The sequence below is a fragment of the Engystomops pustulosus genome, unplaced genomic scaffold, assembly GCF_040894005.1.
Source record: "Engystomops pustulosus unplaced genomic scaffold, aEngPut4.maternal MAT_SCAFFOLD_128, whole genome shotgun sequence".
NCBI classification, from domain to species: Eukaryota; Metazoa; Chordata; class Amphibia; order Anura; family Leptodactylidae; genus Engystomops; species Engystomops pustulosus.
The window spans coordinates 306222-328427 of NW_027285009.1; the positions used below are offsets into that span (position 1 = coordinate 306222).

Consider the following 22206-nt stretch of genomic DNA (forward strand, 5'->3'; position numbering starts at 1 on the left):
AGAGAACATGTCATGTACTTGTGTAGCTGATGTATGTGTCTCTCACATGTGTATAGGAGGAGAGAACATGTCAGGTACTTGTGTAGCTGAGGTCTGTGTCTATCACATGTGTATAGGAGGAGAGAACATGCCATGTACTTGTGTAGCTGATGTCTGTGTCTTTCACATGTGTATAGGAGGAGAGAACATGTCAGGCACTTGTGTAGCTGATGTCTGTGCCTCTCACATGCGTATAGCAGAACATGTCAGGTACTTGTGTAGCTGATGTCTGTGTCTTTCACATGTGTATAGGAGGAGAGAACATGTCATGTACTTGTGTAGCTGATGTGTGTGTCTCTCACATGTGTATAGGAGGAGAGAACATGTCAGGTACTTGTGTAGCTGATGTCTGTGTCTCTCACATGTGTATAGGAGGTGAGGACATGTGAGTTATTTGTGTTGCTAATGTCTGTGTCTCACATGTGTATAGGAGGAGAGAACATGTCAGGTACTTGTGTAGCTGATGTCTGTGTCTCACATGTGTATAGCAGAACATGTCAGGTACTTGTGTAGCTGATGTCTGTGTCTCTCACATGTGTATAGGAGGAGAACACATGTCAGGTATTTGTGTAGCTGAGGTCTGTGTCTATCACATGTGTATAGGAGGAGAGAACATGTCATGTACTTGTGTAGCTGATGTCTGTGTCTCACATGTGTATAGGAGGAGAGAACATGTCAGGTACTTGTGTAGCTGATGTCTGTGTCTCTCACAAGTGTATAGGAGGTGAGGACATGTGAGGTATTTGTGTTGCTAATGTCTGTGTCTCACATGTGTATAGGAGGAGAGAACATGTCAGGTAATTGTGTAGCTGATGTCTGAAGCCTCACACATGTGGATAGGAGGAGAGAACATGTCAGGTACTTGTGTAGCTGATGTCTGTGTCTCACATGTGTATAGGAGGTGTGAGAAAGTGAGAGGTGTGTGGGAAAACCGCTATCTGTCTTACAGGCAGATGAAATGCTGGTGGTAAAAGCCCTGGGTTTGTCTGCAGTAACCCAAGGGTTAATGCAGACATGATAAGCAGGAATAGTCTGTTTTGTCTGTGTTGGCCTAGCTAACACAGACACATTTGTAATGTCCGTACTGGGCCTGCTTATTATGGAGTAGGGGTAGGCTGGTAGTGGGACTCCTACTCCACCCGGGCTTCGGTCCTGGGTTTGTGAATTGCCCACAGGTGCAGATCACAGGCCTCGTTAGGGTCTGATTTAGTCTGCAGGCCAGAAGCAGTAGGAGAGGCCCTACCTGGAGAGCTGAAAGCGAGATTGCATTCTCACAGCAAAGGTAACTGAGGGTCTCCTGTCTTGCTGCTGGCCAAGAGCGTGTGCCAGGCAGCCTGGTACCCGGATAGCTAGGGTCCTCAAAATGTATTAGACAGCGCCTAGCCGGGCAGGAATTACTTTTATAATGTTTTTGCATGTGCCTAAGCCAAGGCTGAATTTGTGTTCTGTTTTGCAAGTGTGAATAAACACTTAAGTTGGACTTTTAAACCTGCGTGTGTCACTGCTTCCTGCACTGCTACCAGTCAACTACCAGAGCAATTCCCCACATATGGTGGATTGGAGCGGGCAAAGTGCAGTGAAGTATACACTAGTGCATGTCCTGGAAGTTGACAGCACTGAAGCTGCAAGCCACAGCCATGGAGGAGTTAATCAAGCAGCTTGTCCAGTCCAACGTGCAGCAGCAAGAGACAAACAGATTGCTGCTCCAGCAGATAACAGCCCTGACCGCTGCTCAGCAAAGGACTGTCCCAGCAATGACGGTGAAGGACGCCAGGAAAGAGGTCCGCAAAGCTATGACCAAGATGACCGCCGAGGATGATGTGGAGGCCTATCTGACAGGCTTTGAGAGGGTGGTTACCCGAGAGAGGTTGCCACAGCAACACTGGGCAGAGGTGTTGGCCCCCTTCCTCGTCGCTGATCCCCAGCAGGCATACTACGACCTGAGCGAGGAGGATGCCCGGGACTACTCCAAGGTAAAGGCAGAGATCTTGGCCCGACTAGGAGTGGATCAGCATCTACGCGCTCAAAGAGTGAATAGCTGGAGATACCAGGAGGCGCTACCACCGAGGGGGCAGATGCACCAACTTGTTCACTTGGTCCGCAAGTGGCTCCAGCCGGAGACATCCACCCCAGCCCAGATGGTCGAGAAGGTTGTTTTGGACCGTTTCCTGAGGGCCTTGCCGGGTGAGATCCAACAATGGGTGGGACACGGGGACCCGTCTGATGCCGATGCGCTGGTGGGGTTGGTGGAGAGGTTTTGTGCCACTCAGGCCCTAACAAAGAAAGCCCCTTATACCCAGACAGGCCTTAAGGCACGGAAGGTCTTGTCACCCACAAATTCCCGGGGCAGGACAACGCCCAATGTCCGGGAAGTACCCCAGGGGAGGAGGAGGGGGGAGGCTCCCACCTGTTGGACCTGCCATGAGCCTGGTCATATTGCAGCCCATTGCCCCAATTCCTCAGAGCCCATGGACTGCAGTTCCGCCAGAAGGGTTTCTCTCTATGCTGCCCCTGTCTACACAGCTACTAGCCCTGACTCTACTGATGAGCGCCACCTGTGCCGGGTGACAGTGGCAGGGCATCCAGCGTTGGCCCTGCTGGACTCAGGCAGTCGGGTGACCTTGATTAATGGGTCCCTCACAGACCCCAAGGCAGTCACAGGGCGCACAATTGGAGTCCTGTGAATCCATGGAGACGTAAAGGACTACCCCACCACAGTTATTAACTTCCAGACCTCTTGTGGAGAGACTCTACATGAGGCAGCGGTTGTCATGAACTTGCCCCATGATCTTATTTTGGGACGGGACTTCCCCATGTTCTGGACTCTATGGCGGGGAAACCAAGAGTTGGGGGGTTGTTCTCCTGTGTTGTCTGGTCAGATCTCTGAAGCCGAGCCTGATGACTCAGACTCTGGAGTTCCTGCCGTAGGGGTGACCGCCACAGAAGATGGAAGTGTAATGTTTCCCCTAGATGTTATGGCAGGCGAAACTGAGGAGGTAGTGACAGGACCGCAGTTGTCGGATTTGGAGGTATCCCGTGACAACTTTGGTACTGCACAACTCCAGGACCCCACTCTGGTCCGCGCCAGAGAAAATGTGGTAGAGATTAATGGTGTACCTCAGCACCCAGGTGCGGATAAGTTGTTCCCTCGAGTGGTGGTAAATCAGGAGTTATTGTACCGCATTGATAAGGTCCACGGTGAAACCCGGGAGCAGTTAATGGTACCTCAGCCATATCGTCAGATGGTGTTAGACCTTGCACATAAGCATGTGATGGGAGGGCACCTAGGTACCACAAAAACTCTGGAACGCATCTTGCAGCGTTTTTACTGGCCAGGAGTATATGATAGGGTAAAAAGGTATTGTGAAACTTGCCCTGATTGTCAATTGCATGCTCCCATGGTACACTTTCGAAGTCCGTTGGTACCTCTGCCCATTATTGAGGTACCCTTTGAAAGGGTCGCCATGGATTTGGTCGGTCCTTTGGTTAAATCTGCTCGGGGGCATCAGCATATCCTGGTAGTCATGGACTATGCTACCCGATATCCTGAGGCCATCCCACTACGGCACACCTCGGCGAAACTAATTGCTAAAGAGTTGTTTGCCATGTTCTGCCGGGTGGGACTTCCCAAGGAGATCCTCACAGATCAGGGGACTCCTTTTATGTCAAAAGTCACCAAGGAGCTATGTCGGCTCTTTAATATTAAACAGTTACGCACCTCTGTGTACCATCCTCAGACGGATGGATTGGTAGAACGGTTCAACAAAACTTTAAAGAGTATGCTAAAAAAGGTGGTAAACAAGGATGGAAAGGACTGGGATGTACTATTGCCATATTTAATGTTCGCCATCCGAGAGGTTCCACAAGCCTCTACTGGGTTCTCACCGTTTGAGTTAGTGTATGGCAGACATCCCAGGGGTCTCCTGGACATAGCCAAGGAGACATGGGAACAAGAGCCCACCCCCCACAAAAGTGTAATAGACCATATCGCAGATATGCAGGACAGGGTGGCAGCCGTCATGCCCATTGTCAAAGAGCATATGGAGGAGGCACAAAGAACTCAAAGCCGGGTTTATAACAGGTCAGCAAAAGTAAGGAGCTTTAGTCCCGGTGATCGTGTGTTGGTGCTAGTCCCTACTGTAGAAAGTAAGTTTCTCGCTAAATGGCAAGGACCGTATGAGGTTATAGAGAAAATAGGAGAGGTGAACTACAGGATACGTCAGCCCGGACGGAGAAAACCCGAGCAGACTTATCATGTAAATCTGTTGAAGGCCTGGAAAGACAGAGAGAGTCTGCATACAGAGATGGTTCTGGCCAGTCCACCTCCTGCGCTACCCTCACAGGCTGCAGATAAGCCTGTGCCGGAGGCAGAACTGCGAATAGCCGATACCCTTACCAAAGAGCAACAGCGAGAGGCTCGAGAGTTTGTAGCAAGAAATACAGATGTGTTCTCAGAGTTGCCTGGTTACACGTCTGTAATTAAACATGATATTGTCACTGAGCCAGGGGTAAGGGTAAGATTAAGGCCGTACCGAGTCCCTGAAGCTCGTAGACAAGCCATAGCAGAAGAAGTTCAGAAGATGCTGAAGCTAGGGGTTATTGAGGAGTCCAAAAGTGAGTGGGCCAGTCCAATTGTTCTAATTCCCAAACCGGATGGGACGTTGCGATTTTGCAACGATTTTAGAAAATTGAATGAGGTGTCTAAGTTTGATGCCTATCCCATGCCCCGGGTGGACGAGCTTATTGAGAGACTAGGGGGAGCTCGGTACTTCACCACCCTGGATCTAACTAAAGGATATTGGCAGGTACCCCTGACAGATAGGGCTAAAGAAAAGACAGCCTTTGTTACCCCTGAGGGCCTTTTTCACTATGTTGTATTACCGTTTGGGCTTCATGGGGCCCCCGCTACCTTTCAACGGTTAATGGACATAGTGTTAAAGCCACATAGGAGATACGCCTCCGCCTATCTAGATGACATTATCATCTACAGCCAAGACTGGGCGAGTCACTTGGCCAAGGTACAGGCCGTAGTGAACTCTCTAAGGGCAGCGGGCCTGACTGCAAACCCCAAGAAGTGTGCGCTGGGAATGGAGGAGACACACTATTTGGGGTATGTGATCGGTCGAGGTATAATTAAACCTCAGATCAACAAGATTGACGCTATACAGGGTTGGCCTCAACCAGTGAGCACAAAGCAAGTCAGGGCATTCCTGGGCATTGTAGGGTACTACAGACGGTTTATACCAAACTTTGCCACCATGTCCGCTCCCCTGACAGACCTGCTGAAGGGTAAAAGGCCTGTCATGGTGCGGTGGAATGAACAAGCAGAAGGTGCTTTTCAGGCATTGAAGTCTGCGTTATGTGGATCTCCCATCCTCATTGCGCCAAACTTCAAGAGAGAGTTTATTGTGCAGACGGATGCGTCAGATGTAGGGCTGGGAGCTGTCCTGTCTCAGGAGGTGAATGGCGAGGAACACCCCATTACTTACCTGAGCAGGAAGCTCACGCCAGCTGAAAAAAATTACAGTATCGTAGAGAAGGAATGTCTGGCGATAAAGTGGGCATTAGAGTCCCTACGGTACTACTTGCTGGGACGACAGTTCCGTCTCATAACTGACCACTCTCCTCTCACGTGGATGAGTAGAACTAAGGAGAAGAATGCCAGGGTCACTAGGTGGTTCTTGTCCCTCCAAAATTTCAGTTTCATGGTGGAGCACAGAGCCGGGAAGCTACAGGGCAATGCGGATGCCTTGTCCCGAACGCATTGCTTAATGTCAGGAGTTCGCCCCGGTGGGTCTGAACTGAGGGGGAGGGTATGTGAGAAAGTGAGAGGTGTTGTGTGGGAAAACCGCTATCTGTCTTACAGGCAGATGAAATGCTGGTGGTAAAAGCCCTGGGTTTGTCTGCAGTAACCCAAGGGTTAATGCAGACATGATAAGCAGGAATAGTCTGTTTTGTCTGTGTTGGCCTAGCTAACACAGACACATTTGTAATGTCCGTACTGGGCCTGCTTATTATGGAGTAGGGGTAGGCTGGTAGTGGGACTCCTACTCCACCCGGGCTTCGGTCCTGGGTTTGTGAATTGCCCACAGGTGCAGATCACAGGCCTCGTTAGGGTCTGATTTAGTCTGCAGGCCAGAAGCAGTAGGAGAGGCCCTACCTGGAGAGCTGAAAGCGAGATTGCATTCTCACAGCAAAGGTAACTGAGGGTCTCCTGTCTTGCTGCTGGCCAAGAGCGTGTGCCAGGCAGCCTGGTACCCGGATAGCTAGGGTCCTCAAAATGTATTAGACAGCGCCTAGCCGGGCAGGAATTACTTTTATAATGTTTTTGCATGTGCCTAAGCCAAGGCTGAATTTGTGTTCTGTTTTGCAAGTGTGAATAAACACTTAAGTTGGACTTTTAAACCTGCGTGTGTCACTGCTTCCTGCACTGCTACCAGTCAACTACCAGAGCAATTCCCCACAGAGGAGAGAGCATGTCAGGTACTTGTGTATCTGATGTCTGTGTCTCTCACATGTGTATAGGAGGAGAGAACATGCCAGGTACTTGTGTAGCTGATGTCTGCGTCTCTAACATGTGTATAGGAGGAGAGACGTGTCAGGTTCTTGTGTAGCTGATGTCTGTGTCTCACATGTGTATAGGAGGAGAGACCATGTCAGGTACTTGTGTAGCTGATGTCTGTGTCTCTCACATGTGTATAGGAGGTGAGGACATGCCAGGTATTTCTGTTGCTAATGTCCGTGTCTCACATGTGTATAGGAGGAGAGAACATGTCAGGTACTTGTGTAGCTGATGTCTGCGTCTCTCACATGTGTACAGGAGGGGAGAACATGTCAGGTACTTGTGTAGCTGATGTCTGTGTCTCTTACATGTGTATAGGAGGGAAGAACATGTCAGGTACTTGTTTAGCTGATGTCTGTGTCTCTCACATGTGTATTGGAGGAGAGAACATGTCAGGTACTTGTGTAGCTGATGTCTGTGTCTCTCACATGTGTATAGGAGGTGAGGACATGTCAGGTATTTGTGTTGCTAATGTCTGTGTCTCACATGTGTATAGGAGGAGAGAACATGCCAGGTACTTGTGTAGCTGATGTCTGCATCTCTCACATGTGTATAGGAGGAGAGAACATGTCAGGTACTTGTGTAGCTGATGTCTGTGTCTCACATGTGTATAGGGGGAGAGAACATGTCAGGTATTTGTGTAGCTGATGTCTGTGTCTCTCACATGTGTATAGGAGGAGAGAACATGTCAGGTACTTGTGTAGCTAGCTGATATCTGCGTCTCTCACATGTGTATAGGAGGGGAGAACATGTCAGGTACTTGTGTAGCTGATGTCTGCGTCTATCACATGTGTATCGGAGGGGAGAACATGTCAGATACTTGTGTAGCTGATGTCTGCGTCTCTCACATGTGTATAGGAGGAGAGAACATGTCAGGTACTTGTGTAGCTGATGTCTGTGTCTCACATGTGTATAGGAGGAGAGAACATGTCAGGTACTTGTGTAGCTGATGTCTGTGTCTCTCACATGTGTATCGGAGGGGAGAACATGTCAGATACTTGTGTAGCTGATGTCTGCGTCTCTCACATGTGTATAGGAGGAGAGAACATGTCAGGTACTTGTGTAGCTGATGTCTGTGTCTCACATGTGTATAGGAGGAGAGAACATGTCAGGTACTTGTGTAGCTGATGTCTGTGTATCTCACATTTGTATAGGAGGTGAGAACATGTTAGGTACTTGTGTAGCTGATGTCTGTCTCTCACATGTGTATAAGAGGAGAGAACATGTCGGGTACTTGTGCAGCTGATGTCTGTGTCTCACATGTGTATAGGAGGAGAGAACATGTCAGGTACTTGTGTAGCTGATGTCTGTGTCTCTTACATGTGTATAGGAGGAGAGAACATATCAGGTACTTGTGTAACTGATGTCTGTGTCTCACATGTGTATAGGAGGAGAGAACATGTCAGGTACTTGTGTAGCTGATGTCTGTGTCTCTCACATGTGTATAGGAGGAGAGAACATGTCAGGTACTTGTGTAACTGATGTCTGTGTTTCTCACATGTGTATAGGAGGAGAGAACCTGTCAGGTACTTGTGTAGCTGATGTCTGTCTCACATGTGTATAGGAGGAGAGAACATGTCATGTACTTGTGTAGCTTATGTCTGTGTCTCACATGTGTATAGGAGAAGAGAACATGTCAGGTACTTGTGTAGCTGATGTCTGTGTCTCTCACATGTGTATAGGAGGAGCTAACATGGCAGGTACTTGTGTAGCTGATGTCTGTGTCTCATGTGTATAGGAGGAGAGAACATGTCAGGTACTTGTGTAGCTGATGTCTGAGTCTCTCACATGTGTATAGGAGGAGATAACATGGCAGGTACTTGTGTAGCTGAGGTCTGTGTCTCATGTGTATAGGAGGAGAGAACATGTCAGGTACTTGTGTAGCTGATGTCTGGGTCTCTCACATGTGTATAGGAGGAGAGAACCTGTCAGGTACTTGTGTAGCTGATGTCTGTCTCACATGTGTATAGGAGGAGAGAACATGTCAGGTACTTGTGTAGCTGATGTCAGTGTCTCTCACGTGTATAGGAGGAGAGAACATGTCAGGTACTTGTGTAGCTGATGTCTGTCTCACATGTGTATAGGAGGAGAGAACATGTCAGGTACTTGTGTAGCTTATGTCTGTGTCTCACATGTGTATAGGGGGAGAGAACATGTCAGGTACTTGTGTAGCTGATGTCTGTGTCTCACATGTGTACAGGAGGAGAGAACATGTCAGGTACTTGTGTAGCTGATGTCTGGGTCTCACATGTGTATAGGAGGAGAGAACATGTCAGGTACTTGTGTAGCTGATGTCTGTGTCTATCACATGTGTATAGGAGAAGAGAACATGTCAGGTACTTGTGTAGCTGATGTCTGTGTCTATCACATGTGTATAGGAGGAGAGAACATGTCAGGTACTTGTGTAGCTGATGTCTGGGTCTCACATGTGTATAGGAGGAGAGAACATGTCAGGTACTTGTGTAGCTGATGTCTGTGTCTATCACATGTGTATAGGAGAAGAGAACATGTCAGGTACTTGTGTAGCTGATGTCTGTGTATCTCACATGTGTATAGGAGGAGAGAACATGTCAGGTACTTGTGTAGCTGATGTCTGTGTATCTCACATGTGTATAGGAGGAGAGAACATGTCAGGTACTTGTGGAGCTGATGTCTGTGTCTCACATGTGTATAGGAGGAGAGAACATGTCAGGTACATGTGTAGCTGATGTCTGTGTCTCACATGTGTATAGGAGGAGAGAACATGTCAGGTACTTGTGTAGCTGATGTCTGTCTCTCACATGTGTATAGGAGGAGAGAACATGTCAGGTACTTGTGTAGCTGATGTCTGTGTCTCACATGTGTATAGGAGGAGAGAACATGTCAGGTACTTGTGTAGCTGATGTCTGTGTCTCACATGTGTATAGGAGGAGAGAACATGTCAGGTACTTGTGTAGCTGATGTCTGTGTCTCCAACTCCAACTGCTTTGTCAGGGGGTAGCGTCCAAATGTCATTTTTAATATCCACCACCTCCAGCATCACTGAGTGGCGCGTCACATGACCGTGGAGAAGCGTTCCACACTTCGCCATAGCCGAGTACGACACACACGTCTGTGTTGTTTTTGCGCAGGATACAAACCATGTATCAAAATACATAGAATACTAGAATCCCCAATATTAACAATGTTATATAAATATACCGTAAAAATTACATACTAGATTTTTTTTTACATATAAAAATGTGATGCAATTTCACAAACAATATAGATATGATAACTCGTGGGGCGTTCATAAGGGGTTACCGTACAGAACGCATATCCAATGTATACGCATCAACTAAGAAGACTTTTCCCTGTCTATATAAAAATGCAATGAAAATAAATGTAGATGTAAACTAGGATTTTATAATTCATAAGGAGAAATGATGCAAAAGACGTGAAAAAACTCTCGAAAAACTGAAAAGCCTCACAACTGCGAATCCATCATAAATATCCCAAGCGATGGGATCTCCATGTATAACATTGTGGCTGGTAATATAAGGAGCTATAATACTCTGAAATATAGAATATATATGATACAATTATATATAAGACAATACTGTACAACGTGGCAGAACACACACTACATCCTTGTATACAGATATATAGCGATAAGGACCTACTGTACATGTGGTAATACTCAAATTGGCCTCTACCCCTGTGACCAAGATCATGTCTGCGAGTATCACTTATAATAAGAAAACAGATATAAATCACTAAAGGTTTGAAGCTTGGGCCTCATTCAGACCTTTTTCAATCCTTTCGGGTTGCACCCAGGACCTTCCCAGAAGCCTTTGAGGATCGGTTGTAATTTAGTGACTTTTTTTTGTGCTGCTGGTTTCATTGTCTCTAGATGATAATGCTACGCCCCTGTACCAACACCCGGACCCGTAAAGGTCTAGTTGTCATGACAATATATATTATATTATATTACATGGACTCCTGATGTAGTAGATCACTGACTCTTATTACAGTTTATATAATGGACAATTCTATACTCTTTCTCACAGTCCGTAAACGTATTTTCTCGTTCCATGTATTGGAAGAGTTCCCACAACTGAATGCGCCATAGGTGGGGCCGCTACCACCAGACCAATCCCTCTCTGTCTGGGGGGTGTAACGGCGGTCTACAGCATGTCCCTCAGATTACGAGATTTGCGCCAAGTAATAGATGGATGTCCCATCAAGTTTTGAGCCAATTCCCTATCGGTCAGTAATATTGGCCAATGTTTATTTCCGGCTCCTCTCACGTGTCTCCACCCAGAGTCGAAAACATTTGTCGTATCTTTTTTCTTTTGTCTACTTACCAACAGGGAAGTGCAGCTTTCACGTCTTACTCGATTATGACCCTGTCTAACTGTAGGCTCTCTGTATCCTCTTTCACGAAATCCATTGGTCCCTAGATTGATTCTCAAAAGCTGTGACGCAGATACGTCACATTCTTAAAAATTGCCCAACTGGGACTGCCTTTAACTGTGGATAGTGGGAGGATGAAGCGTGAAGAAGAGGCTTAGCTGAGGTCTTCTCTCAATAGACATCAGTAGTAATGTGACCCTCTACGTCTTTTGTAATCCAGATGCTTAAAGATTCAATTTTACTTTGACTAAACTGCCACACAACGAGGATATGTCTACATATCATGATCATGAGATGACCGTGTCATGTCCAAGGCTTTCCCATAGGCCCAGGAAAAGGTTGGGATATGACGGCGCACACGTTGCCCCCATTGCCGTTCCTACAGGAAAAAACAATCTCTAAATATAAAGAAATTGTAACACAAAATCCAACAATAGTAAAATAAATTCAACCAAATCCGTGTCCACGCTGGACATTTCCAAAACATATCAAGACACCCTAAACCCATGGTCCTGGCATATAGAGGCATATAGGGCCACACATCCTGATCACGACATCCGTAGTGTCCTGTGCGGAACAAGGAAGGGTCTCAGCGTATTTTTACAAATAGAAATCAATGAATTGACAAACCATTAGGCATAAACCTCCCATTCCCGGACATTGTGGACCTTAGGTAGTAAATAGAGGTGTACTTGGACAGTCTACTGCCAGGACCTCTTTTAAACTTGGTCCAATGATTTGGTTGTCCGCCCTCATGTGTAACAAGACTTCAAGTTCTCTTTTAAAACTGAGCGTAGGGTTGTAAGGAAGTGTCCTGTAACACTGGGTGACGCCAAGCTGCCGAAAAGCTTCCTCCTCATGCCTCAGTGTCGGCCAGATCTTTATCCGCAGGTTTTATCACAATCTTTTCTCTCTCCCTTACTTCTGATGCCTATCTTGATGTTGTCCTGTGAGATATTCTCAGGGATTGACTTCAGATCCCTCCTCACTAGTTTTGTGAAGAAATCCACTGCGGGATACAAAGATGAAGAGGGGCAATATTACGAGCGACGACACAGACGCATGGGTAGCCCGGGGTGAATATCGTCTTCCTTCCTCTACATGTGACCTGTCCATCCATTTCTCATGGATTTGGATCTTCACACGAGTTCTCATTTTCATGTCTTACGGACAAACGACGTCTATCACAGCCTTGAAGTTGTCACATTTTGCCGCTGGTGCAAATGAAAGACCTTTTTCCAAGACGTCCTCCTGCTCCATCGTCAAGGGAATATGTGAAAGGTTCACTCTACGTCTTTTCTCTTCTCCCAGTTGTACATTCCTCTGGTCTTTCTTTATGTTCCCGGAGTTCGTTGGGTGGGGGAAGACCTCTCACATTTCCAGAATCCTAGTGACTGTCTAAAAATCGCTCTCCACATCCTTCTCCTCAATGAAGTGAGATACTGGAAACGGGTGACTGATCCAGATCTTCCCCTTTCTGACTGATTGGGAGTCTGGAACATCTCCCTTTCTACACTTCAATTCCTGTATTTATTTTTCCCACTTATCATTCATCCCAATTTTTTACAAATTAAGTATTACTATTACTAGTTTTATTTTACTAGTTAAGTATTTTCTAATACTCTATTGGATTCTGGTTTTTAATTGATAAACTTCTTTTCCGATCTGCTCCAGCGACCTCTATCTATTGTTCCCGAAGAGTTTTTGAACATTTATTTAGAGTCTCTTCCCACTTAGAGGTAAATGTTGTATCTTTAACTTCAAACCTGGGAATAGCTGTACCCGCAGCCCCTAAGGATGATGGTTTTTTGTAGTTTTATAAAGCAGCTTTATTCCACCAAATTTTAGTGCGTTTGTGCAAAAGATACCTGTCCTGATGACCTGTCCTCTACCTGGTTACTACACTGACCCTGTGCCGCCTGTCCTGGCCTGATTGCTACACTGACCCGGTGCCGCCTGTCCTGACCTGATTACTACACCGACCCTGTGCCGCCTGTCCTGACCTGATTGCTACACCGACCCTGTGCCGTCTGTCCTGATCTGATTACTACACCGACCCTGTGCCGCCTGTCCTGACCTGATTACTACACCGACCCTGTGCCGCCTGTCCTGGCCTGATTGCTACACTGACCCTGTGCCGCCTGTCCTGGCCTGATTGCTACACTGACCCGGTGCCGCCTGTCCTGACCTGATTGCTACACTGACACTGTGCCGCCTGTCCTGACCCGATTACTACACTGACCCTGTGCCGCCTGTCCTGACCCGATTACTACACTGACCCTGTGCCGCCTGTCCTGACCCGATTACTACACCGACCCTGTGCCGCCTGTCCTGACCCGATTACTACACCGACCCTGTGCCGCCTGTCCTGACCCGATTACTACACCGACCCTGTGGCGCCTGTCCTGACCCGATTACTACACCGACCCTGTGCCGCCTGTCCTGACCCGATTACTACACCGACCCTGTGCCGCCTGTCCTGACCCGATTACTACACCGACCCTGTGCCGCCTGTCCTGACCTCTTCCTGATGACCATACTGTCCCAACTTGTGCCTAATGACCATTATGACCCTTTGTGGCCTGTCTTGACCTGTTCCCAATGATTTTTCTGACCCTGTGGTAACTGTCCTGATCCCTCCCTGATGACCATATTGACTCTTTGAGATTCTCCTCCAAAACCCAGGAATCAGGAAAAATAAAATGTATGAAAGATGAGGTCGTAGTCATACGGCAGAATGTAAGCCCTGGAAGGTTGTAAGAGGATAGGATAACAATAATTTTTTACAATACACATGAAACATGAAGATATCAGCACCGGGCCCGGCCGCTGAGGACGGGACGTGGGGCCCGGGCCCGGCCGCTGAGGACGGGACGTGGGGCCCGGGCCCGGCCGCTGAGGACGGGACGTGGGGCCCGGGCCCGGCCGCTGAGGACGGGACGTGGGGCCCGGGCCCGGCCGCTGAGGACGGGACGTGGGGCCCGGGCCCGGCCGCTGAGGACGGGACGTGGGGCCCGGGCCCGGCCGCTGAGGACGGGACGTGGGGCCCGGGCCCGGCCGCTGAGGACGGGACGTGGGGCCCGGGCCCGGCCGCTGAGGACGGGACGTGGGGCCCGGGCCCGGCCGCTGAGGACGGGACGTGGGGCCCGGGCCCGGCCGCTGAGGACGGGACGTGGGGCCCGGGCCCGGCCGCTGAGGACGGGACGTGGGGCCCGGGCCCGGCCGCTGAGGACGGGACGTGGGGCCCGGGCCCGGCCGCTGAGGACGGGACGTGGGGCCCGGGCCCGGCCGCTGAGGACGGGACGTGGGGCCCGGGCCCGGCCGCTGAGGACGGGACGTGGGGCCCGGGCCCGGCCGCTGAGGACGGGACGTGGGGCCCGGGCCCGGCCGCTGAGGACGGGACGTGGGGCCCGGGCCCGGCCGCTGAGGACGGGACGTGGGGCCCGGGCCCGGCCGCTGAGGACGGGACGTGGGGCCCGGGCCCGGCCGCTGAGGACGGGACGTGGGGCCCGGGCCCAACTACTGCCCTGGAGGGCCAGGCCGCGGAGGACGGGACGTGAGCCCCGGGCCCAACTACTGCCCTGGAGGGCCAGGCCGCGGAGGACGGGACGTGAGCCCCGGGCCCAACTACTGCCGTGGAGGGCCAGGCCGCGGAGGACGGGACGTCAGCCCCGGGCCCAACTACTGCCGTGGAGGGCCAGGCCGCGGAGGAGGGGACGTCAGCCCCGGGCCCAACTACTGCCGTGGAGGGCCAGGCCGCGGAGGAGGGGACGTCAGCCCCGGGCCAGGCCGCGGAGGAGGGGACGTCAGCCCCGGGCCAGGCCGCGGAGGAGGGGACGTCAGCCCCGGGCCAGGCCGCGGAGGAGGGGACGTCAGCCCCGGGCCAGGCCGCGGAGGAGGGGACGTCAGCCCCGGGCCAGGCCGCGGAGGAGGGGACGTCAGCCCCGGGCCGGTACAATGAAGAGAGGACGTCAGCCCCGGGCCCGAGACGCAGGTCACCTCCAGGCAAAGCACCTCCACACACACAGCGCAACGCCCCTGCCAGCAAACACACAACGCACTACTACCACCACCAACACACACACAGTGCAACGCCCCTGCAAGAAAAAAACATAACACGCTACCACCACAAACACAGCGCAATGCCACTGCCAGCAAACACACACAAAGTGCGCACCCACCACAGTCATGCATGTGCCAGAGAACACATACACGGGTTATGGCGGCACAGCTCCGCCAGACCCGGGAAAGTCATCCGGTCCCCCGGGCAGGTGAGCGCCGCCACCCGGTAGCCCCCGGGCGGGTGAGCGCCGCCACCCGGTAGCCCCCGGGCAGGTGAGCGCCGCAATGTAACAAAGCTCCCTAATTTTAAAGGCCTGAGCCAAGCAAATCGGTAAGCTCGTAGACAACGGGTGGGAGAGCCCCGTGATCTCAGTGACCTGGGCCAAGGAGCCGGAGAGCCGGGGCAGGAGAGCTCCACGATGTTGTGCAGGTAGTAGGGAAATAAAGTCATGGAAATGATGATACACAGACAAAGCGAATGTCACATCATTTTATTACCAACAGCCCCAGATAGGGCTGATGCAAAGGGACAACATAATGATCTTACCCCCAGGGGCAAATAAACAAGAGTTTAGTAATTAAAGAGAAAACAAATAGGAAAAAGGGAAATTCGGGACCCTCAAAGGGACAGGGGCAGAGAGGACTAATGTCCGTACACACTCTCATCACTGTACGCAATATATAGGAAGCAATCCTCTTCATGGTGTTCCTGCAGAGAGCAAACCAGAGGTAATTACTACAGCTCTACGATGTCACACACAACTCCACACTACACCCCCGAATACTGTACACAGCTCCACACTACACCCCCCATATACTATACACCGCTCCACACTACACCCCCCCCATATACTATACACACAGCCCTACACTACACCCCCCATATACTATACACACAGCTCTACACTACACCCCCCATATACTATACACAGCTCCACACTACACCCCCAAATACTATACACAGCTCCACACTACACCCCCAAATACTATACACAGCTCCACACTACACCCCCCATATACTATACACAGCTCCACACTACACCCCCGAATACTATACACAGCTCCACACTACACCCCCAAATACTATACACAGCTCCACACTACACCCCCAAATACTATACACAGCTCCACACTACACCCCCAAATACTATACACAGCTCCACACTACACCCCCAAATACTATACACAGCTCCACACTACACCCCCCATATACTATACACAGCTCCACACTACACCCCCCATATACTATACACAGCTCCACACTACACCCCCGAATACTATACACAGCTCCACACTACACCCCCAAATACTATACACAGCTCCACACTACACCCCCAAATACTATACACAGCTCCACACTACACCCCCAAATACTATACACAGCTCCACACTACACCCCCCATATACTATACACAGCTCCACACTACACCCCCCATATACTATACACCGCTCCACACTACGCCCCCGAATACTATACACCGCTCCACACTACACCCCCGAATACTATACACAGCTCCACACTACACCCCCAAATACTATACACAGCTCCACACTACACCCCCAAATACTATACACAGCTCCACACTACACCCCCCATATACTATACACAGCTCCACACTACACCCCCGAATACTATACACCGCTCCACACTACACCCCCAAATACTATACACCTCTCCACACTACACCCCCAAATACTATACACCGCTCCACACTACACCCCCAAATACTATACACCGCTCCACACTACACCCCCAAATACTATACATCGCTCCACACTACACCCCCAAATACTATACACCGCTCCACACTACACCCCCAAATACTATACACCGCTCCACACTACACCCCCAAATACTATACACCGCTCCACACTACACCCCCAAATACTATACATCGCTCCACACTACACCCCCAAATACTATACACCGCTCCACACTACACCCCCAAATACTGTACACAGCTCCACACTACACCCCCAAATACTGTACACAGCTCCACACTACACCCCCAAATACTGTACACAGCTCCACACTACACCCCCCATATACTATACACAGCTCCACACTACACCCCCCATATACTATACACCGCTCCACACTACACCCCCGAATACTATACACAGCTCCACACTACACCCCCGAATACTATACACAGCTCCACACTACACCCCCGAATACTATACACAGCTCCACACTACACCCCCGAATACTATACACAGCTCCACACTACACCCCCGAATACTATACACAGCTCCACACTACACCCCCAAATACTATACACAGCTCCACACTACACCCCCGAATACAATACACAGCTCCACACTACACCCCCGAATACTATAAACAGCTCCACACTACACCCCATATACTATACACACAGCTCCACACTACACCCCATATACTATACACACAGCTCCACACTACACCCCTGAATACTATAAACAGATCCACACTACACCCCATATACTATACACAGCTCCACACTACACCCCGTCCTGTATATACTATTCCTGTACATTATATACACAGCTCCTGTCCTGTATCTACTACTCTCACACACACAGCTCTGCTACTCTATACCTGGTAGAGTTGTCCCATTGTTGCGCTGGTCGGTGGAATCACGTTATTGACAAAGAAGAAGAGCGCGTCCTCAGCGCGGAGATGAATCCGTTTCCTAATGAGAAAATAGAACTGGCCGACTGACCAGAGAGAAGAGGGTTAATGTTAGTCTAATGGTAAGGGCCCGGGGGGCGCAGGCGGCAGGGCCCGGGGGGCGCAGGGTGGCGGTTACCTGTCAGATCTGAGGGCACCAGGTATTTCTTCTTGTCCAGATCTCCAATCCTTGCCTTAGGAGCCTTCTCCACAATCACCTGAGAACAAGAGAGGAGTCATCACAACAGCACACCAGGAGCACCGGCTCTGCCTCTCTCTCCCCCCCGGTCCCCCGTCCTCTCTCTCCCCCCCGGTCCCCCGTCCTCTCTCTCCCCCCCGGTCCCCCGTCCTCTCTCTCTCTCCCCCCCCCCGTCCCCCCTCTCCGTCCCCCGGCCTCTCTCTCCCCCGGCCTCTCTCTCCCCCCCCTCTCCCGCGGCCTCTCTCTCCCCCGGCCTCTCTCTCCCCCCCCCTCTCTCCCGGCCTCTCTCTTTCCCCCCGGCCTCCCTCTCCCCCGGGGCCTCCCCTCTCTCTCTCTCTCCTCTCCCCGGGGCCTCCCCTCTCTCTCTCTCTCCTCTCCCCGGGGCCTCCCCTCTCTCTCTCTCTCCTCTCCCCGGGGCCTCCCCCTCTCTCTCTCTCTCCTCTCCCCGGGGCCTCCCCTCTCTCTCTCTCTCCTCTCCCCGGGGCCTCCCCTCTCTCTCTCTCTCCTCTCCCCGGGGCCTCCCCTCTCTCTCTCTCTCCTCTCCCCGGGGCCTCCCCTCTCTCTCTCTCTCCTCTCCCCGGGGCCTCCCCTCTCTCTCTCTCTCCTCTCCCCGGGGCCTCCCCTCTCTCTCTCTCTCCTCTCCCCGGGGCCTCCCCTCTCTCTCTCTCTCCTCTCCCCGGGCCTCCCCTCTCTCTCTCTCTCCTCTCCCCGGGGCCTCCCCTCTCTCTCTCTCTCCTCTCCCCGGGGCCTCCCCTCTCTCTCTCTCTCCTCTCCCCGGGGCCTCCCCTCTCTCTCTCTCTCCTCTCCCCGGGGCCTCCCTCTCTCTCTCTCTCCTCTCCCCGGGCCTCCCCTCTCTCTCTCTCTCCTCTCCCCGGGGCCTCCCCTCTCTCTCTCTCTCCTCTCCCCGGGGCCTCCCCTCTCTCTCTCTCTCCTCTCCCCGGGGCCTCCCCTCTCTCTCTCTCTCCTCTCCCCGGGGCCTCCCCTCTCTCTCTCTCTCCTCTCCCCGGGGCCTCCCCTCTCTCTCTCTCTCTCCTCTCCCGGGGCCTCCCCTCTCTCTCTCTCTCCTCTCCCCGGGGCCTCCCCTCTCTCTCTCTCTCCTCTCCCCGGGGCCTCCCCTCTCTCTCTCTCTCCTCTCCCCGGGGCCTCCCCTCTCTCTCTCTCTCTCCTCTCCCCGGGGCCTCCCTCTCTCTCTCTCTCTCTCTCTCCCCGGGGCCTCCCCTCTCTCTCTCTCTCTCCTCTCCCCGGGGCCTCCCCTCTCTCTCTCTCTCCTCTCCCCGGGGCCTCCCCTCTCTCTCTCTCTCTCCTCTCCCCGGGGCCTCCCCTCTCTCTCTCTCTCTCCTCTCCCTGGGGCCTCCCCTCTCTCTCCTCTCCCTGGGGCCTCCCTCTCTCTCTCTCTCCTCTCCCCGGGGCCTCCCCTCTCTCTCTCTCTCTCTCTCTCTCTCTCTCTCTCTCTCTCCTCTCCCCGGGGCCTCCCCTCTCTCTCTCTCTCTCTCTCTCTCCTCGGGGCCTCCCTCTCTCTCTCTCTCCTCTCCCCGGGGCCTCCCCTCTCTCTCCTCTCCCCGGGGCCTCCCCTCTCTCTCCTCTCCCCGGGGCCTCCCCTCTCTCTCCTCTCCCCGGGGCCTCCCCTCTCTCTCCTCTCCCCGGGGCCTCCCCTCTCTCTCCTCTCCCGGGGCCTCCCCTCTCTCTCCTCTCCCCGGGGCCTCCCCTCTCTCTCCTCTCCCCGGGGCCTCCCCTCTCTCTCCTCTCCCCGGGGCCTCCCCTCTCTCTCCTCTCCCCGGGGCCTCCCCTCTCTCTCCTCTCCCCGGGGCCTCCCCTCTCTCTCCTCTCCCCGGGGCCTCCCCTCTCTCTCCTCTCCCCGGGGCCTCCCCTCTCTCTCCTCTCCCCGGGGCCTCCCCTCTCTCTCCTCTCCTCTCTCTCTCTCTCCTCTCCCCGGGGCCTCCCCTCTCTCTCCTCTCCTCTCTCTCTCTCTCCTCTCCCCGGGGCCTCCCCTCTCTCTCTCTCTCCTCTCCCCGGGGCCTCCTCTCTCTCTCTCTCTCCTCTCCCCGGGGTCTCCCCTCTCTCTCTCTCTCCTCTCCCCGGGGTCTCCCCTCTCTCTCTCTCTCCTCTCCCGGGGCCTCCCCCCTCTCTCTCTCTCTCTCCTCTCCCCGGGGCCTCCCCTCTCTCTCTCTCTCCTCTCCTCTCCCCGGGGCCTCCCCTCTCTCTCTCTCCTCTCCCCGGGGCCTCCCCTCTCTCTCTCTCTCTCCTCTCCCCGGGGCCTCCCCTCTCTCTCTCTCTCCTCTCCCCGGGGCCTCCCCTCTCTCTCTCTCTCCTCTCCCCGGGGCCTCCTCTCTCTCCTCTCCTCTCCCCGGGGCCTCCCCTCTCTCTCTCTCTCTCCTCTCCCCGGGGCCTCCCCTCTCTCTCTCTCTCTCCCCGGTGCCTCCCCTCTCTCTCTCTCTCTCTCTCTCCCCGGTGCCTCCCCTCTCTCTCTCTCTCTCTCCCCGGTGCCTCCCCTCTCTCTCTCTCTCTCTCCCCGGTGCCTCCCCTCTCTCTCTCTCTCTCTCTCTCCCCGGTGCCTCCCCTCTCTCTCTCTCTCTCTCTCCCCGGTGCCTCCCCTCTCTCTCTCTCTCTCTCTCCCCGGTGCCTCCCCTCTCTCTCTCTCTCTCTCTCCCCGGTGCCTCCCCTCTCTCTCTCTCTCTCTCTCCCCGGTGCCTCCCCTCTCTCTCTCTCTCTCTCTCCCCGGTGCCTCCCCTCTCTCTCTCTCTCTCTCTCCCCGGTGCCTCCCCTCTCTCTCTCTCTCTCCCCGGTGCCTCCCCTCTCTCTCTCTCTCTCTCTCTCCCCGGTGCCTCCCCTCTCTCTCTCTCTCTCTCTCTCCCCGGTGCCTCCCCTCTCTCTCTCTCTCTCTCTCCCCGGTGCCTCCCTCTCTCTCTCTCTCTCTCTCCCCGGTGCCTCCCCTCTCTCTCTCTCTCTCTCTCTCCCCGGTGCCTCCCCTCTCTCTCTCTCTCTCTCTCCCCGGTGCCTCCCCTCTCTCTCTCTCTCTCTCCCCGGTGCCTCCCCTCTCTCTCTCTCTCTCTCTCCCCGGTGCCTCCCCTCTCTCTCTCTCTCTCTCTCCCCGGTGCCTCCCCTCTCTCTCTCTCTCTCCCCCCGGTGCCTCCCCCTCTCTCTCTCTCTCTCCCCGGTGCCTCCCTCTCTCTCTCTCTCTCCCGGTGCCTCCCCTCTCTCTCTCTCCTCTCCCCTCTCTCTCTCTCTCTCTCCCCGGTGCCTCCCCTCTCTCTCTCTCTCTCTCTCCCCGGTGCCTCCCTCTCTCTCTCTCTCCCCGGTGCCTCCCCTCTCTCTCTCTCTCTCTCTCCCCGGTGCCTCCCCTCCTCTCTCTCTCTCTCCCCCGGTGCCTCCCCTCTCTCTCTCTCTCCCCGGTGCCTCCCCTCTCTCTCTCTCTCTCTCCCCGGTGCCTCCCTCTCTCTCTCTCTCTCCCCCGGGGTCTCCCCTCTCTCTCTCTCCTCTCCCCGGGGCCTCCCCTCTCTCTCTCTCTCTCTCCTCGGGGCCTCCCCTCTCTCTCTCTCTCCTCTCCCCGGTGCCTCCCCTCTCTCTCTCTCTCTCCTCTCCCCGGGGCCTCCCCTCTCTCTCTCTCTCTCTCTCCCCGGTGCCTCCCCTCTCTCTCTCTCTCTCTCTCCCGGGGCCTCCCCTCTCTCTCCTCTCCCCTCTCTCTCTCTCTCCCCGGGGTCTCCCCTCTCTCTCTCTCTCCTCTCCCCGGGGCCTCCCCTCTCTCTCTCTCCTCTCCTCGGGGCCTCCCCTCTCTCTCTCCTCTCCCCGGGGCCTCCCCTCTCTCTCTCTCTCCTCTCCCCGGGGCCTCCCCCTCTCTCTCTCCTCTCCCCGGGGCCTCCCCTCTCTCTCTCCTCTCCCCGGGGCCTCCCCTCTCTCTCTCCTCTCCTCTCCCCGGGGCCTCCCCTGTGTCTCTCCTCTCCCCGGGTCCTCTCCTCTCTCTCTCTCCTCTCCCCGGGGCCTCTCCTGTCTCCCTCCTCCCGCAGTCACCGGGACTCTGTCCGGATACTTCTTGCGGATCTTCTCGCCCTCTGAGCGCCTCTTCTCGAAGGCGTGCTCCTCCTTGTAGATGAACTTCATGTCCGCGGCTCCGGGAAACAACAACGACAGAAGGAGGAAGATAAACAGCCGCCCCCCCGCACTTCCGCACTGAGACCCCGCCCACCAGACGCGCGGACACGCCTACATCGCGAATCAACAGCCGCACACGTCACCACAACTCCGAGAATATGGCGGCCGCCGCCCGAGCGACATATAAAGACAACCAATCACCGATCACAGCTAATGGCCCATCCCAATGAC

General features: G+C 53.5%; 1 protein-coding gene across 1 annotated transcript; it reads right to left on the reverse strand.

Moving 5' to 3' along the window:
* Positions 1 to 15513: 15513 nt before the first annotated feature.
* GABARAP (GABA type A receptor-associated protein) lies at positions 15514 to 22071 on the reverse strand. The gene is made up of 4 exons (XM_072131724.1): positions 21895 to 22071; positions 17830 to 17908; positions 17619 to 17737; positions 15514 to 15746 (listed from the first exon to the last, which is right to left on the reverse strand). Exons 1-4 carry the CDS (start codon positions 21982 to 21984, stop codon positions 15681 to 15683), a joined length of 354 nt encoding a protein of 117 aa, XP_071987825.1. The 5' UTR covers positions 21985 to 22071; the 3' UTR covers positions 15514 to 15680.
* Between the last annotated feature and the right edge of the window lie 135 nt (positions 22072 to 22206).

Bases quoted from the DNA above. Each gene is read 5' to 3' on its own strand.
- GABARAP (XM_072131724.1), bottom strand. From the start codon at position 21,984: ATGAAGTTCATCTACAAGGAGGAGCACGCCTTCGAGAAGAGGCGCTCA. The intron at 17,738-17,829 runs GTAACCGCCACC...CTCTCTGGTCAG, and splicing joins GGTGCCCTCAGATCTGACAG to TCGGCCAGTTCTATTTTCTC. The intron at 15,747-17,618 runs GTATAGAGTAGC...TGCTCTCTGCAG, and splicing joins CAATGGGACAACTCTACCAG to GAACACCATGAAGAGGATTG.